At 45.9% G+C, this 17,241-nt stretch overlaps 1 protein-coding gene and 1 long non-coding RNA gene across 3 annotated transcripts in view; one reads left to right on the forward strand and one right to left on the reverse strand.

The window, feature by feature from the left end:
* Positions 1-2,268, reverse strand: part of ZCCHC2 (zinc finger CCHC-type containing 2) — a 76,663-nt gene extending 74,395 nt beyond the window's left edge. The window contains exon 1 of the mRNA XM_054017503.1: positions 1,220-2,268. Coding sequence (XP_053873478.1) covers positions 1,220-2,047 — 828 coding nt within the window. The 5' untranslated portion in view covers positions 2,048-2,268. The remainder of the gene's footprint in view (positions 1-1,219) is intronic.
* Positions 2,269-2,468: 200 nt separating this feature from the next.
* LOC128832803 (uncharacterized) overlaps positions 2,469-17,241 on the forward strand; it is a 28,725-nt gene continuing 13,952 nt past the window's right edge. The window contains exons 1-3 of one of the 2 annotated variants that reach the window (XR_008444059.1): positions 2,469-2,921; positions 9,310-9,395; positions 14,358-14,468. This is a non-coding gene — a long non-coding RNA (uncharacterized LOC128832803). The remainder of the gene's footprint in view (positions 2,922-9,309; positions 9,396-14,357; positions 14,469-17,241) is intronic. The other variant, XR_008444060.1, reaches the window with a different exon arrangement.

Consider the following 17,241-nt stretch of genomic DNA (forward strand, 5'->3'; position numbering starts at 1 on the left):
AAAGCTGTAGACCCATAAAAAGATGGTAGTGTCAGATAAAAATAAGGGGAAATTGTTACGAATGTTTTTAAAAACTTTTAAGAACACAGAGCATAAATTAAGACTACCTAGTGAAATTCTGAGTTTCACAACAGCTGATTCTCACAGAAAGATGACTTGTGCCATTAAATGAAAGGCTTTATTACCATGTATAACCATCAATGCAGCAACAAGTGTCCCATCTAGGAACCTAAGCTATCCACCTCGAACACAAATTCTAGTTTTGACATTTTCATTTGCTCACATAGTAAAAGTAAGCACTATCCATGCCTAATGTAATGTACACAATGTTGATGTCCGGAGGGCAGTCTTCAGCTTGGTCTACAAGTTAGGTTGACATAATTAACTCAGTCAGGAGTGTGAAAAAGCACAACCCCAATTGACATAGCTATGCCAACATAACCCATAGGATAGATGCAGCTATGTCAAGGAAAAACTACTTCTATCAATGTAGACAATTTTGTTTGGGAAAATGGTGTTCCTACACTGACAGAAAAACCCTTTCCATGGGCATAGCGTGCAGCTACACTATGGTGTTGTGCCAGCATAGCTACACCTGCACAGTCTCCAACGTAAACATGGTTTTATACCCCTGATCCCTGCAAATTCAAGTGTCTGAGTCTGACACAGAACCCGCTATCCCACTAAAAAGCCAGATCTCTTGCCAACATTCACATTTGGACATTCAGTTTCTACAACATACTGGACATACCACTAGAGAATATCTGCAATCTCTTCTAGCAGTAACCTTTTCAAAAGCAGGCCAAAGGTTTAGATGTTATTAGCCACAACTTAAGTGAATCATAAGTATAATTCATGGTGGTGACTTTAATGCTCCAGGCTGGGTGTATAAAGAGCTCACTGGACTGCACTACTGCTGTTTTACCCCCTACTAGTTAGTATAGGCTCCAGTCAGCTCTGACTACAGCTACCAGGGAGAATCCCCTTTCCTCCCAGAATCACCTTCGGGCATTATTAGGTCACAAGGGGAAATTCCTACAGCAGCAATCAGAAGATGGGGGAGTGAGGGCCTCCCACATAGCAACATGGGGGTTAGGATGGGAGAAGAAGCAACTTCACTATCTGGGATGATGGCAGAAGGAAGAGAAGAGCCCAAGACAGCACATGGAAAGGGGGGGAATAGGATGCTGCCTGGAAACTAGGATGGGAGTTTTGGTACCTGAGCTGCAGGGCCGAAGGCGTCCTCCTCCTGGTCCCCAAAGAGGGCCCTCCGCAGTCGCTCCAGGTGCTCCCTCAGGGTGACCCGCTGGTGGAAGGAAAAGGCGGGGTGCAGAGAGGCCATAGTGAACAGCAACAGTAGCTCCTCCTGCGCCCCGAAGCCCAGGCTCTCAACAGGGAGGGCCTGGCCGTTTTCTCCAGGCCCTTCCATGTCCTCCTCGGGCCCATCCTCCTCCCGCACGCGAGCCCCGCAGCTCTTCAGGACGGAGTCCACCTGGGGCAGCAGGCAGTGGAGGCGGGCAGCGGCCTCTCGGTTCTCGGAGCCCAGCAGCGCCAGGTAGACGATGAGCTTGGAGCGCACGGCCGGGTCTCGGAAGTCGCCCAGCTGCCCGGGGTCGCTGAGCCCGTTGGCCTTGGCCTCGGCGTCGCGCAGGCAGTGGTAGTCCTTGCGGGCCAAGTCCTCCAGGCAGGAGCCCAGGAAGCGCAGCTCCAGCGGGTTGCACAAGTCCAGCAGCCCCACCATGAACTCCAGCCGCTGCGCCGAGCCCAGCACTAGGCCGAACCACTCGTACACCGTCTCCTTGTCCGTGCGGGAGGCCGCCCCGCCCGCGGCAGGAGCCGGCGGCGGCCCAGGTCCCGGGCCCAAGCCAGGCAGCTGGCTGGGCCGCTCCCGCCCGCACCCCGCCGACGCCCCGCCTCGGGGAGGCGGCCGGGGCACCTGCTGCAGCTGGAGGTGACAGTCCCGGCTGCTGGGCTCCTTCAGCCCCATCCCCGCCGCCTCCTCCGCCCGGTGGCTCGTCTGTTTCAGCGGCAGCTTCATCTTCAGCATCCTCAGCCCGGAGGGGCCTCGAGCATCCGAGAGGCCCCGGCGGCGGCGGGCGAGGCTCAGCGGCTGGCGCGCCCGGAGGAGCCGCTCATGCTGCTGCTGCCCTGGCCGCGCAGGGGACGGTTCTGCCGCCGGCGGCGGCTCCGGGGCGGATCGTGTCGGTTCCCGGCGCGCCCCCGCCTCAGTGCGTGCGCGGTGCGAGGCCCGGACGCTGTTCTCTCTGCCACTCGCCGGCGCGGACTGAACACGGTCGGGAGGCTGGAGGGGCGGGGAGAAGAGCGGAACGTCCCGTATCCGCCTATCAGCGGGCAGCTTGGTGGCCTGCCGCTTACGTCAGTCCGCTCCTTTCTGCGACCTCCCCCGCTCGGATTCCGCTGGGTCCTAAAGTTGAAAGAGCCCGGGGAAGGGTCTTGCTGCAGCCAGGTGGTGGGACGGGCAGGCGGGTCCCACCGCTGCTCCAGCCCTGTCCCTGCTGCACGCAGGGGTGTGTTACAGAACAGAGCGTGAAACCCCAGCCGTAGCCGGGAAGCCTGTTCCTGGCATGCAATAACCCCAGGCTGCCTGGAGAGAGGAGCCTCAGAAGTGTGCCTTTGGGGAACAGCGCTCCTGGCCTCAATTGCGGGCTGTGTCCGTGATTTTTTATGTGGACGCTGAACCGCTCTGCTTCATGCCACCCATCTGTAAATGGGAGTAATAACAATCAACTATCATATTTCAGCATCGTGGCTGTTCCACCGTGGTTCAATATGCTTTGGGCCATAGAAGTGTGAGAACGGCTCTCGAGGGCAGGGCACTCACCTGAGTGCGGGACACCTACCGTCAAATCCCTTCTCAGGAGGCAGAGGGGAAAACTGAACTGGCATCTCCTGCATCCCAGGTGAGTGAATACCATAACCCCTGGGCTAAGGTCTAAATTATAAGGGAGGCCTAAGCCCTGCCTTTCTCCCCCAAACATGACTTCGAAGAACAATTTAGGCACCTAGGCCGAGATCCCCTAAGGTAATTAAGCACATTGATTTCAATGGGAGTTAGGAGCTGAAATACTGTTGAGGAGCTGGGCCTTAACTCCTAGATGGCTGAGAATCCCAAGCAGTGCTAGGCTCCCTAAGAGGGGTGGGAGACAGAGGTCACATCCTTCTTCTCAGCATTTCCTATTGACTAGCTTATGTGGCTTCCCCCTCAGCTTGCTGGCTTTTGTGGATCCCATTTTTAAATGCCCAACTCTCCCTAAGTATTGTTTAGATAGCCAAAGCATCAGACTCAGGGCTATGGTGTGGTAAGGTAAGGCACTGCCGCTCTGAGGGTTGTAACACATTAGTCCCTCAGTGAATCTAACCGTTATTGCCTCAGGTACTCCTACTGGTAGAAGCACCAGAAAATAGACAAGGAGATGATGCATTGGTACAACTAATATCCTGGCCTGCACCTGCATTTAATTACTCATTCTGCAGACTGAGCAGCACAGCTTGAAAGCAGTGGAGGAGAGTAGCTTTTAGGAAGCTGGTTACACTACTGTTTGATCTTCAGCATGCCTTGTAAACCATTTCGTTTTTAAATAAAAGTTGAGCATTTGTTAAGGCAATCCAAAGAGCTGCTTTGTGATTCTTCAATACACACCTGCTGCTCAGAGGCATTAGTTAATTGATGCATAATCATTTGTTTTAAAACCCTATGATATCTTTGTTTGAAAGTCTCCGTAGAAGTGCAAAGTATTATTATAATGCCCAATAAACAACATGACTATTCTGTGGCACAAAATACAAATTGTGTATTCTTGTGGAGGTCTTAAATCGTGGTTGGATATAATCCAATCACCTTGGCGTTGAAATGGGCAAAAACATACAGCTTCTATCTGCAGCTATAATAAGGCTGAATAACAGTAATAGGGCTGAATAACTAGGGGAAAATTAATCTCTCAGAGGGCCTGTCTACACATGAAATTATTCCTGATTAGCTATTCCTGATTAGCTCCATGTGTGGAAGCTCTTATTCCACAAAAAGTTCTTGGGCTCACTTGGAGTTTCACACTGAGTTAGTGGGGCTCTACCAGGCACAGGAGTTCATCTGCATGGAGTAGTTTAAAGGATTGGGGTATGAACTTCTATCCATTCAAAGAACAGAAAATTGCTAGGTTCAGAGCACAGTTGTTTATATCCTTTATAAATGAATCATAGCTAAGGTAATTAAATCTATTACTTATTAAAAATGCCTACTCCTTTTTTAAAAATCTTACTCAGCTCTTGGCCTTAATGTCATGTGGGGATGAGTTCTAATGTAAAGTTATTTTATACTACAGTATAAAATCAGGTTAAAAAAACGGAAGAATATGCTTTAAATAAACAAGGAAAATCAGACTAAAATAAGGCCATTGTATTATTCCCATCTGTTGTTCCCAAATATTATAATTCAGTGTTTTTATGTAAGATCAGGCAGTACTTTGAGTTGTCTAAAACAGTGGTTCTCAACCTTTTTTTGGCTCTGGACCTATTTGTAAATGTTTATGGCCTGTCACGACCTAGTAAATATTCTGAGGGTGGAGGCCCTGTGGCAGAGCCATAACTAGACATTTTAGCACCTGGGGCAAGCAAGCATTATTTGCACCCTGTACCAGAGGCAACACATGGGGAGGCATGGGGGGTCATGTGCCTCCCCCCTCTGATTTTTTGATTGTGACCTCCCCCCCCATAGCCCAGACAGGATGGGTGGCCTGCTGAGGTGAGTCAGGGGTGGAGGTGGTGTTCCCTCCCTGCTGCCCCCCTGGCCCTGCCCTCGGTCAGATCCTGCCCTGTGTGGGGATTGGGTCCTGCCTGGCACTCACCCCACAGTGGCAATTCCTGTGCTGTGGGGCTGGCTGGGCTTTGCTCTCCACTCCGGGCATTGCAAACTCAAGGGTTGCAGCGCTACTCAGGTTTGGCCCCGCACTCCTGATTAGACCAAATATATGTGGGTGAAGTTGTGATCTGGCTCATGGAGTTGCAGTGCCACTCACTGAAATTTGGTCTACCCAGACTCCTGTCATCATAACGGCTGGGCCAAACCTGAGTGGAGCTGTTGTTGCAGTGCCTGGAGTAGAAACTGTGGGACAGGAGCTGCCATGAAACATTCTGGCAACCCAATTTTGAGTCCCGACCCATGGGTTGATTAACCCTGGTCTAAAACACATAATGGCTTCTGCTTCTGTTTCCACATACTGGTGGTAAAACTGGTGTGAGAACAAAATTAAATCCTTGACTTGCAAAATAATATAATGAAAAATAAAATATATTTTAATTGGAAGGATGCAAAACAGCACCCTCAAACTGCTTATAATTACAAAGTATACAATGCTAATAGTAAAAAGCCTTATTTATCCTTTCAGAAGTTAATCCTGCAATAATGAAAGAACCTATTTATTTAAACACCTAAGTAAATGTCATGTAAATTACAGTAATTTTATAAACATCATTCAGACTTGCCACAGAATATTTGTTCAGAGCTGAGTGTTAGTTATAAGCTAAAGTATCTCTCTTTTATATTTACTCGGCAAGTAGGTTCATTTCACTTTATAAAAACCAAACTTTTGTATTCTGTATAGTCAAGGATTCATCCTGGCAACTTTGGCCCATTCCAGTGGTGAAAGTGGACTTAATGCTAACCTAAGTGGCCAGGTGAAGAGTTCCCATTACATAGGGGAATACTCCAGTGGCAGAGCTGGTATCAGCAGCCCTATGGCAGCCATCCTTGCCGCTGCTCCTGATATAAGGGATGTAGCAGAGAAGGGGAAATGAACAGTGCACTGCGGTATGATCCCTTGGTGGAAGAACAGCTCTTTGACTGGTTCCAGGATCTGGGAGTTGAGCAGGGTTTAGAGGTGGTATATCCAGTAGGTGCTTTATCCCTCTCCCTCTTAGGTCCTACATTGATAAGAGCTTGGCCAGAACCAGAGATTGGGCCCAACAATTATATTCTTTAGTCAATCCAGGTACCATAACACTATGGTAATTTCCTTATGTTGTCATTGTGAAATCATTGTTCTGGAATTTTATTAGATCACTTGAAAATGTAGGCTGATGTGATCATTTATATACAATATAGTGTTTAAATTTTTGGGTCTCATATATTCAGTGTGATGATTTAAAAAAAATGACAGAGAATAGCATGATGTGCCAAATTAGGAATAATAATGCAAAAACGGGGCCTGAACTCACAGCCTAATAACTTTAGTGGGTGTTGTGCCTGAGTGAAAACTGCAGGATCAGGCCCACATTTATATAAGTAGTAGACATAGGTACTTTAATATAGAAATAAATCTTTGGTACTTCAATAATTAATAAGATACAATACAAACCTGACACATGACAATTCCAAACACATAACAATTTGATGGGAAAAGTAGTAAAACACTTTCTTGGGAGGGTGGAGGGGGTGAAGAGAAGATTCACCCAAAACTGACCCATTCATAAATCGACTACTACTGTATATGATAAACTGCTTATATACGTGGTGGACTGGATGGCTGGTAATTAGTAATTTAGGGTATGTCTACACAGCCTATGGCAATGAGCCTCCCAGCCCAGGTTCACAGAGTTGAACTAGTGGGGCTTGCGCTAACGCTCTAAAAAAAGATGTGTAGACAGCACTTGGAAGCTGTGGCTTGAGCACTGAAGCGTAGGGAGGGGGATGGGCTTCAGAGCCTGAGCGCCAGCCCAAGCTGAGACTTCCAAACTACTTTTAGAGTGGTAGTGTGAGCCCTGCTAGTCTGAGTCTGTCGACCTGGGCCAGGCAGCTCACTGCTATATGCTATTTAGACATACCCATCGTCCCTGATTGAGGAAAGCACTTAAGCATGTGTTTAAATCCATCCCTATTCAGGACAGAACTCAAACATGCTTAACTTTAAACACGCTTACATTCCACTGATTACCCCAGCCTCTCTTAGTCCAGGAGTATCCCAAATTGTTTGTTATTGTGTTCTGTTTTAAAATGTAGCACTTAAGGAAAAGCAGACAAACCACAGAAATGGAAAAACAGAGAGAAAAAAAAAACCAAATTTGAGAAAGAGGGAAAGGAAGAGAATAAGAAAATGAAACCGTATAAAGGAGATTGAAAGTCAGTGTAAGAAGGGGAACGTGAAAATATTCCAGTGGCTCAGGGAGAGAGAACAGGAACAAAATGGGAGGGCACAGGCATAGGGAAACAGAAATGAAACTGAAGTGTCTGAGAGAAACGTGAAATGAAAGTGAAACTCAGAGATAGAAGGAAAAAGAAAACAGAGAGGGGAAAAAAAGAAGGTATACTGATGAGTCTGCAGTAACAACACAAGAGGCTATTACAAAATTTGACTCAGCAGTGACAATGGTTCCAGCTTCCCTTGAGTAGTCTGTTTATTATTTAAAAAATCTGATTGTCCTTAAAGCTGGAAAAGAAATTTTAACACGCAGTATATACCCACTGAAAACAAATGCTGATCCCGATGAAGTAAGACAAAACTTCTATATGCTTCAGAGCAGGACCAGGATTTATTTCACTCTATCTAGCAAAGTACCAGATAATTTATTGTGCAGCTCATACAGTCTCTGGCCTTTAATAGTAATAGTTGGTGTGGGGGATGACAAGGTAGAGCAGTGAGTTAGTATAATAGCCTTTCATCTCTGGAAACTGGGGCCAATAATCAGATAGGAAACACAGGGTTGGAATGGAGAGAGGTGAACAGTGGGACTGCAAAGATCTGTACTGGGACCTGTGCTGTTCAACATATTCCTTAATGATCTGGAAAAGAGGGTGACCAGTGAAGTGGCAAACTTTGCAGGCAATACAAAATTTTTCAAGATAATTAAGTCCAAAAAGCTGACTGTGAGGCATTACAGAGGGATCTCACAAAACTGGATGACTGGGCAACAAAATGGCAGATGAAATTCAAAGTTGAAATTCAAGTGCAAAGTAATGCACATTGGAAAATATAATCCCATCTATACATATACCATGACGGGGGTCTAAATTAGCTATTACACACAAAAAAGAGATCTTGGAGTCACATGGATAGTTCTCTGAAAACTTCTGTTCATTGTACAGCAGCAGTCAAAAAGACACAAAATGTTAGGAACTATTAGGAAAGGGTCACAAAATAAGACCCAACATATTATAATGCCATTGTATAAATCCATGATACACCCACACCTTGAATATGTGTCTAGTTATGGTCATCCCATCTCACAAAGGATATAGGGTAACTGGAAAAAGGTTCAGAGAAGGACTTCCATATGAGGAGAGACTAAAAAGATTAGGCCTGCTCATCTTAGAAAAGAGACAACTAAAGGGGGATGTGCTAGAATTCTAAAGTCATGAATGGTGTGGAAAAAGTGAATAGAGATGTATTATGTTTTCACACAATACAAAAGCCAGATGAAACCTGGTGAAATGAATAGACAGCAGGTTAAATACCAACAAGAAGTAGTAGTTTTTCACACAACACACAACTAATCTGTAGAACTCATTGCCATGGGATGTTGTGATGGCCAAAAGTATACTGGGTTCAAAAAATAACTGGATAAGTTCATGGAGGAAAGATCCATCAATGGCTATTAGCCAAGATGGTCAGGGATGCAACCGTAAGCTCGGTGCAACCCTAAATCTCTGAATGCCAGAAGTGGAAGACAGGGTTGGATCACTCCATAATTCCCTGTTCTGCACACTCCCTCTGAAGCTTTGGTATGGGCCACTGTTGGAGACAGGATACTGATCAAGATGGACCTTAGTCTGATCCAGTATGGCAGCTATTATGTTTTTATGTCTGCCCAAGCTGCACATTATGCAGGAACGGAAAGGGTGAAAAGGTGCCTATAATCCTCCTCCCAATCTGGTGGACCTGCTCAGCTCCAATGCAATATAGAGCAGCCTCATGGATACTCTAAATTCTGTCTTCGTGTTCATAGAACCTAGGGGCTATTCTTATAGCAAGAGATATCTGAGTGCATCAGGGCGCCAGTAAACCTGGTCCATAAGGAGATGTGAGACTAGACTTCAGTGGTGGAGGAACCCTGATGGGGTTTCTGTTGGTGAGATTTAGTACATTTTTCTTATATTTATATCATTCCAAGGGTATTATGATCTGGGAATAATTGACTAGGTCTGTTTATCAGAAGTGTTTTTTAAGAGATTATAAAGGATATGCAGAGCTTGAGATGGATGCACTTTTGTTGCAGAGTAGGAAACAAATAGTGAGTCAGGGAGCTTTATTTTTTTCCTTTTATAGCTTTAAAAAAAATCACTTTCCTTCTTAAAACCAGGTTCAAGAACTGATGTGTTAGACTCCCTTACAACACAGACTGCCTCACTCCCAGTGAGATGGACCACTTACCTGCTCTCTACTACTGTAAGTTGGTGTCACATGCCAAGGATCTAGAAGATCTGATGTTAAAGTGCGCTACAGTGTGGCCAACTCTCATGATTTATCATGTGTCTTGTGATATTTGATGTTCTTAAAGCCACAGCTCCCAGAGAAAAGAGATTAAATGAGATTGTTGGCTTTTGTTTTTTTAAAACAAAAAGTAGCCCTTAGGTTTCCAGAGAAAAGCCCTAAAACATAACCCAACTGTACCCTAAAATGCTCAGAAACGATAAAGCAAATTAAAAGAATCCCTTTTGTAAATCTCATGGTTTTTAGACCAATCTCATAATTTTGGGATACTAGCTAATGATTTTTGAATGCTTGAGGTTGGCAGCATTGCAGTAGTTTAGGTGGGAGTAAGGTACTCTGAGCGTATGAAGGAATCATCAGTAGAAGAGTGTAATTTACACATCGCCTCTAAAATTGGACTTTCAGGTCAAAAGCAAGACAACTGACTAATTGTTGTGGATGTTTCATTGTCTGTATTCCCAGAATACATGATTTATAGTATAACTAGAGAGAAAGAGAGCGGGGAGAGAGAAATGTTTTGAGTACTGGTCTGTCGCATCTTATGCTGGGGTTACGTTCCGCAGTCAGCGCGTAAAGCAAAAATCACGTATAGTCAAAATTACATTGAGTGTAATGGCGGGCGGAATCACCCGCACTACAGGTACAGTATTAAAATTGTTATTTTTCTCTTTTTTTGTTTTTGCCGACCGCGTAAAGCTGAAATCGCGCATATTAAATGCGCGTAAGATGCGACAGACCTGTATATGTCACAAGCTTCTCCTCATCCTATGTTTACAGAATGGCTGGCAAATCCCCTCAGAATAAATCTCTTGACTAATTTCTGTCAGGATGCCCTTTAAATGTATGGCAAGATCTCTGAAGTGGTAAGCTCCCTTTGTTTTGACAGTATTAAAAGTTTTTTTCCCAATACCAAATAGGGATAATGCAGAGTCACATCCTGTTAATGTGTGTGCAGCAAGAAGTATGTTGCAGAAGTTAGGAGTGAGCGTGTCATAAATTGCATGCACGGGTGTGAAGTGACGCTAGTCAGTTGTGTTGGTAATGGTGCCTGTTTCTATCCGCGTGTTATCTGTGTATTCCCTGTTTGGAAAGTAATGAACAGCAAACACAAAAACATCTGTAGCAAGTGACCTAATTACTATGGTTCCTTTGACACCAAAAGCCATATTGGCACACAGCATGCAGAAACATTCTTGTGTCTGTTTCTCCTTGAGTACTGTATAAGAGTCTTGGGCTTCTTCAACACCTCTATTGGTGATGGATTTTGCTACTTCACAATTGGAAAAGCCTCCAGCAAGGAGTGTTTGTGTTGGGTGTGCTCTTACATTCTCAGGTGCATTTTGAGCCATATATCCACAGAAAAATTTTTACAAGTGACTGCTTGTTGGATGCCATGTTTAGAAACTTTTTCCATGGAGACACAGGGTGTCCACCAATCACCTGGTATTTCTTTCATCCAAACTTAGATCCTGTCCAGCACTGTTTTTCTACAGTTTTCACAGAGTTATTGTTGTCATATCTAGCAAAGACTTCGATTACAGAATGAACTTTGTCAAATCCTTTTAGGACCTGCCTCAGGTACTCAGCAGCCAATTCATTGAATGTGCGGAATTTGTCTCCAACCATCACTTGTGTGACATCCATGACATCACTGATTTACACTGTGGTTTCTTTGTTGCATGCTCTTAGCTCATGGATTCTTGCAGTTTAAGCTTCCAGTTGATGCGCTCACAGGCGCTGGCTTTTTCCTTTGCCCAGGGATGCTCAAACCCCGCCCCCACTCCTCTCCACCCTTTCCCCCATACCCCCACCCCTGCCCCTTCCTGCCCCCGTTCTGCCCCAGGCCCCGCCCCTGCTCCACCTCTTCCCTCAAGCCCCCACCCTCAACCCGCCTCTTCCCGTCCCTGCTCTGCTCCAGCCCCACCTCTTCCTGCCCAATTCTGCCCTCTCCCCCAAGCATGCCCCATCCCCGCTTCTCCCCCTCCCTCCCAGCGTCTCCTGCATGCTGTAGAACAGCTGATCACAGCGGGCAGGAGTCACTGGAAGGGAGGGGGAGGAGTGGATCGGTGGGGCCGCCCGCATACGGGAGGCACTGCAAGGGAGGGGAGAAGCTGGCTGCCAGTGGGTGCTAAGCAGCTGCTAATTTTTTTCCATGGGTGCGCCAGCCCTGGAATCTATGGATGCCCTAGTTCACCTTCTCATTGTTGCATCAGCATGGAAGGACACAGGCACAGGTCCTATTGGGTAACCAAGACCAGTTGCCATTGAAACATCTGTATCTTGTTAAGGACTGGGCTCTGTGGAAAACAGTTTCTGGACTGAAAGCTGCTGTGATTGTCCCTCCTTTGCCAAGCTTAAATTTGGTCGTCTTGGCCATATCAGCAAATGTTTTGACATCAGATTTTCTTGACTGGGCTGAAGAAGCTATGCATCTCATCAAAATCAAGTGCACCTCTCACAAATCTCTCCCTTTGTTTTTCACCAACATATGCTATTTTCTTGCACATCTAATGTTAAATGCAGTCCAGTAGATACGTTGATAGCTATCTCTGGATGTGATTCAGGTTTGTCATATTGTTGATGACATAGTTGGTAAGAGCCATAATGTGCTCTTCATTGCTCTTCAGTACGGTATCCCTCTCCTCTACTTCTTGTTAGGCCACTTCTTTCTCTCCTAGCTTTGCATATTCACCCAGAATATGTCTTGTGAGGATCCAGCTGATAAGGCTTCTTTCTTGTCAATCCTACAATCCCACTTCTGCCCTTTGATTCTTTTCCCCTGTCACTCCCATTTCCAAGAGTCTGATGCACAGCAAATTCCCCAGATTCAAAGGCACTGTGTATTTCTTTAGGGAGATTTAATATATCAAGAATGTAGATTGGTATCCACCTGGCATAGTTGGGCCTGTTTGCAGTAAAGAAGCATGGCATGCTGTGTGTAGATGAAGTTTCTAATCATCCTCTTGCTCGGCAGACGCATTTAGAAGTAGTATCTGCATAACCTGGAAAAAATGATCCCAGAACTTGAATGTAGGAGGCTGGACATGCCCCCATGATTGATATTCCTCCAGTAGTGGTAGCATATGCTGAGTGACAGCATCATCATGCTTTTTAATTACATGCTGTAAGGACTCAGTGTCTTCAGACTCAAACACCTTTTGAGAGTCAGCCAACATTTGCAGACTAATGCTGGAACTACATGAGTACCTCCTCCCGGCTCACACCATTTAGCAAATAACGTTTGAGAGCACTCAGAGCCTCAAATGCTAAAGTCAAGCCATATGTGATTCAACTGTGCTCTACCAGCAAGCATTTGATCTGCGGTACAAACTGCATGCACCTCAGAATCAACAAGAAGGTCTAACAATCTGGCATCTCCCCACAATTTCTCAATGCATGCAATAAAACATCACAGGGTAAAAATGTAGAGGTAAAATTCCCAAAGTATATTGTTAGCATTACCACCATGACTACCACTATTTTTCATTTTATACAAGTATGCAGATTTGTGCTAAATTAGATTTAAATTAGATCTATATGGTAGATGGTAGAATCAAAATTGCCATTTTTGTTTAGTGAGCACTGATTGAAGCCCAATATGAAGCTGTGTATTGTCATCTATAAGATTAATACTGACCTGTGCATAAGTGTCACTGAATTAAAAAGCTAGTTTTCAGAATATTTCAAAGGCTGTACTACATGATAAGCAATTACAAATTAAAAACTTCTACCAGGCAGACGAGATGGGACATTGTATGTAGAAGACAGTCAGTCATTTCTACTCACTATGCAGTACAAACAATGGGCACACGAGCTGTTGCTTCTGGTGCACAATCTTCAGTGTGAGACTGATCTGGTCAGCAAATAGTTTTTAACATTTTCAATTAATATCATAATCACTTGTCCGGGAAAATCCGGCGCTGCTGGGCCGGGGGCTGGCCCAGGGCCGGCGGTGCTGGGCGGCCGGGGAGTGTGCCGGGCGGCCGGGGGGTGCGCCGGGCCGCCGGGGACCGACAGTGCCGGGCAGTGCGCCGGGCGGCCGGGGGGTGCGCCGGGCCACCGGGGACCGGCGGTGCCGGGCCGCCGGGGGGGTGCGCCGGGCCGCTGGGGGCCGGGTGGTCGGCAGTGCTGGGCGGGCCAGGGGTGCTCAGGCCCAGGGCCGGCACCCCAGGGCCCGAGCCGACCCAGGCTGGAGCCACCGGGGGGCCAGCCTGGGCCGCGCCTCCTCCCCCCACACCCCCCTTACCTGCTTCAGGCTTCCCGCGAATCAAATGTTCGCGGGAAGCAGGGGAGGGGGCGGAGACTTTGGGGAAGGGGCGGAGTTGGGGCGTGGGCGGGGCCCCGTGGAGTGTCCTCCATTTGGAGGCACAAAATATGGTAACCCTATTCATTATGAAGTGAAAAGAAGTATTTATCTTCACAAATTCCCACTCCGTGTTGTTAATGAGTCTATTTTAGTTGTAAAATAATAAATAAATAAAGATTAGTAGACTAGAAGGAATGTTTGGGTGCTTAAGACAGCACTTCAGACTCATCAAGAAAATCTGACTGAATCTTCAATTATGCTAGACATAGTCACTATTCTGTATCAACACTATTAAAAAGTCAGGCTCTAAAAACCATGAGATTTGCTAAAAATCATGAAATCATATTTTTAAAATACATTTTGGCTTTTTCTTTTTTCCTTCTGATACATTAGGGTGCACTTGCTTCATATTTTCAAGCTTTTACTTCAAACCATGAGAAGTAGGAGCTTACTTTTTTAAAATAAAGTTGAGATTCTCATGCAGTGTCATAATTTAAGCATCTGGGATTTTAAGAAAAATACCAAATAATCCAAGAATTGCAATAAAATCATGAGACATTGCAGCATTGCTGTTTTGATGAGTTACTGGACTTTCCTTGTGTCTTCAACAGCTTATTGTAACTTCTGAAGAATATTATGGAAGATTTTTATTTTTGAGCAAAGACAAGCTGACAGAGATAATCTTTAAAGAAATCTATATAACAACTTATTTCCCAATGAAGGTATTTTAGAGAATTATCAGAAATTTAAACTGGAGGATGCACAAGAGCAGAAATAACATGAATTGGGGAACACCATTATCTCATTTAAAAATACATTCTGCTTTAATGGAGCTTAGTGATCCAGTTAATTAATTTAAATCATTATAAGTGAGATTGTTAACACCATCTATTATTATGGCTGCCTGACATTTCCCATTATAAGACCCTGTTTTCAGTTGCTTGTAACTTTGTGAAGCCTTACAATTTGGGCTGAAAATTTCTATGCCAGGTTTCTGGCTCAGGTTGAATTTCTCTGAAAAATTTCAGCCAAAATGGTTCAGCCATTTCCAAGAAAAGGGGAAAATATATTGTTTTGCCTTTGTTAAAAAAAATTCTTTAGATCTTTTCTTCAAAATGCTCGTTCACCCGCAATGCTCTGGAGGAGAGACTTGAAATTTGGCAGGGGAGTGAGTGGTGTTTGTGTCAGAGTTGTAGCTTTTGCCATCTCCGTGGAAAAAGAACACCAATTTGACCAAGTCGTAAGCCTTTGAAAAAATGCAGTTTGTACATGCTCAGTCGAGACATTTTTTATTTTAGTAATTAACATCGCCAAAGATTCTGTCCTCATTGAGCAACCTCTCTCAGCTCCTAGTGCTGACCAGACTGTGAAAATGTTATCTCCGCAGAGCAACCGAACATGTTGCATCCCCTCACAGCTCCTATGTATGACCAGACTGTGCATGCACTATCCCTATGGAGAGACTGAGCATCCTTCCTCCAGCCCAGGTCCATGGGGCAAAGCTGGACTTTCCTTGTAGTGGCTGCTCCTAGTCCCTTTGAGCCTCTGGGATGGGCTGGCACTGGAAATGAGAGCAGTAACCTGTTTCTTCTGTGCTCTCAATGCTGCTGCTGCTGCCCAGACCGCTTGGAGTAGGAAGCCATCTGATTTGAATGCAGAAGAGACAAGAGCCAGACAAGGAAGGAGGGAAAGGAGTAGATTGGAACAGGAGTCTGGTGAAACTGGGACTGGAGTTGGGGGGAGAGAAGCTGGGACTGGAGTTGCATGGGGAGGATGGTTCTGGAAGCAGTGGATGGAGAGCAGCTGGACTGGTTGGACAAGAAACCTGAGCCTGGAAACTGGCAGTAGGGAGAGGCTGGGATTGTTTGGGAAAAGAGACTAGGGGGAGAGCTTGTAAGGTGGAGCTTGGGACCCAGTTGACTGGTAGTGGGAAACACAGATCATAAAAGAACTGGGCAGAGGGGGGGAGGAGGGAGCTGGGACTGGCCACGCAAGGAGACTGGGAAAAGGAGCCCAGGAAGAGATGCAGGGGGAAACTGAGATTGGATGACATTGACAAGCCTAGGCAGGTCCGGCTCCAGGGTTTTTGCCGCCCCAAGCAGCCAAAAAAAAGTCGCAATTTGCGGCACTTCCACGACTCTACTGCCGCCGCTTCTTTGGCGGCAATTCGGCGTCAGGTCCTTCCTGCCGAGAGGGAGTGAGGGACCCGCTGCCAAATTGCCGTGGAAGAGCCGTACGTGCCGCCCCAAGCACCAACTTGCTAGGCTGGTGCCTGGAGCCGGCCCTGAGCCCAGGAAGGGACACTGAGATTGGTAGGCAGTGCAGGGGGAGAGGAGAGACAGATGAGATAAAAAACTGGGAGATGGGAACTGGGACTGGCTGGGCAAGGAAACTAGGACAGGGTGTGGGAAGGTGGAGAGGTTGATAGTCAAGGGGAATTGAGACTTGGACAGTAAACTGGGAAGGTGAGCCTAGGACTGGCTATGCAAGGAGACTGGGCCTGGGATAAGGAGCCTGGGGCGTGGAGAGTGGGACTGGGTCAACAATGAGAATGGCATAGGACGAGGAGCCGAGAATGGAAAAGAGCCAGGACTGGAACATGGACAGATTGGAGGGGACAAAACAGAAGGGGTCAAGTTTGGGGGGAATGGGAGGAAGAGTCTGTGCCCACTAGAGCAGACTCCCTCCAGAGCCTGGAAAGGAATCCAAGATTCCGGACTCTCACCCTTCATCTGCTGTTAGCAGATATCTGTGAAACCCACTGTATCCCCCCTCTAGTGCTGGACCACTACTGCAGTCAGTGCTGGACCAGTGCTGCCCCCAGCTCACAGAGTCTCCATCCTCACCCTCATGAGGACCCTGGTATCCTACGGAGATGCCTCCATGGGGTTGGAGTGGGAATGGAGCTTAGCCACAGAAGTGGTTGTCCCCCCTCTTCCATGTGGAAGTGGGATGATCTGCTTATGATGGGTAGTGGGTACCTTCCCCACAGATAAGCAAACCCCTTATTCAGCAAAGCATTTAAGCACATGCATAACTTTACTGGAACTTAGGCATGTGCCTAAAGTTAAGCATGTGTTTAACTGCTTTACTGACTGGAGATGGACTGCTGATTGGGGCAACCCATGCATTTAAATCCACTTAAGGTAGCCCAGGGCCATGTTCATTTTTTGTCTTAACTTACAAAATATCCCAGTAAATACTTCCAAATTTAGAGTTTTGAAATTATTGCATTGCATTTCAAGTGAAAACCCCCGTTTGAGAAAAAAGGGCGAAAGTATGTATCATCCACAAATCATTTAGTAACTCTAGAAATTAATGGGCTAATTATTCCTTATTTCTTCTGGCATTCATTGAAATATTGTTAATCATCATATGGGATAGAAATACCTGTTAATAGGACTGGTCAACACATTTCCATATAAACCATTTTTTTTTTATAGAAAATTGGGGTTTCCACTGAACAATTTTTTCGTGAAATGCCTGGTTTCCATG

This window comes from Malaclemys terrapin, chromosome 2, assembly GCF_027887155.1.
Source record: "Malaclemys terrapin pileata isolate rMalTer1 chromosome 2, rMalTer1.hap1, whole genome shotgun sequence".
In the NCBI taxonomy this organism is placed as follows: domain Eukaryota; kingdom Metazoa; phylum Chordata; order Testudines; family Emydidae; genus Malaclemys; species Malaclemys terrapin.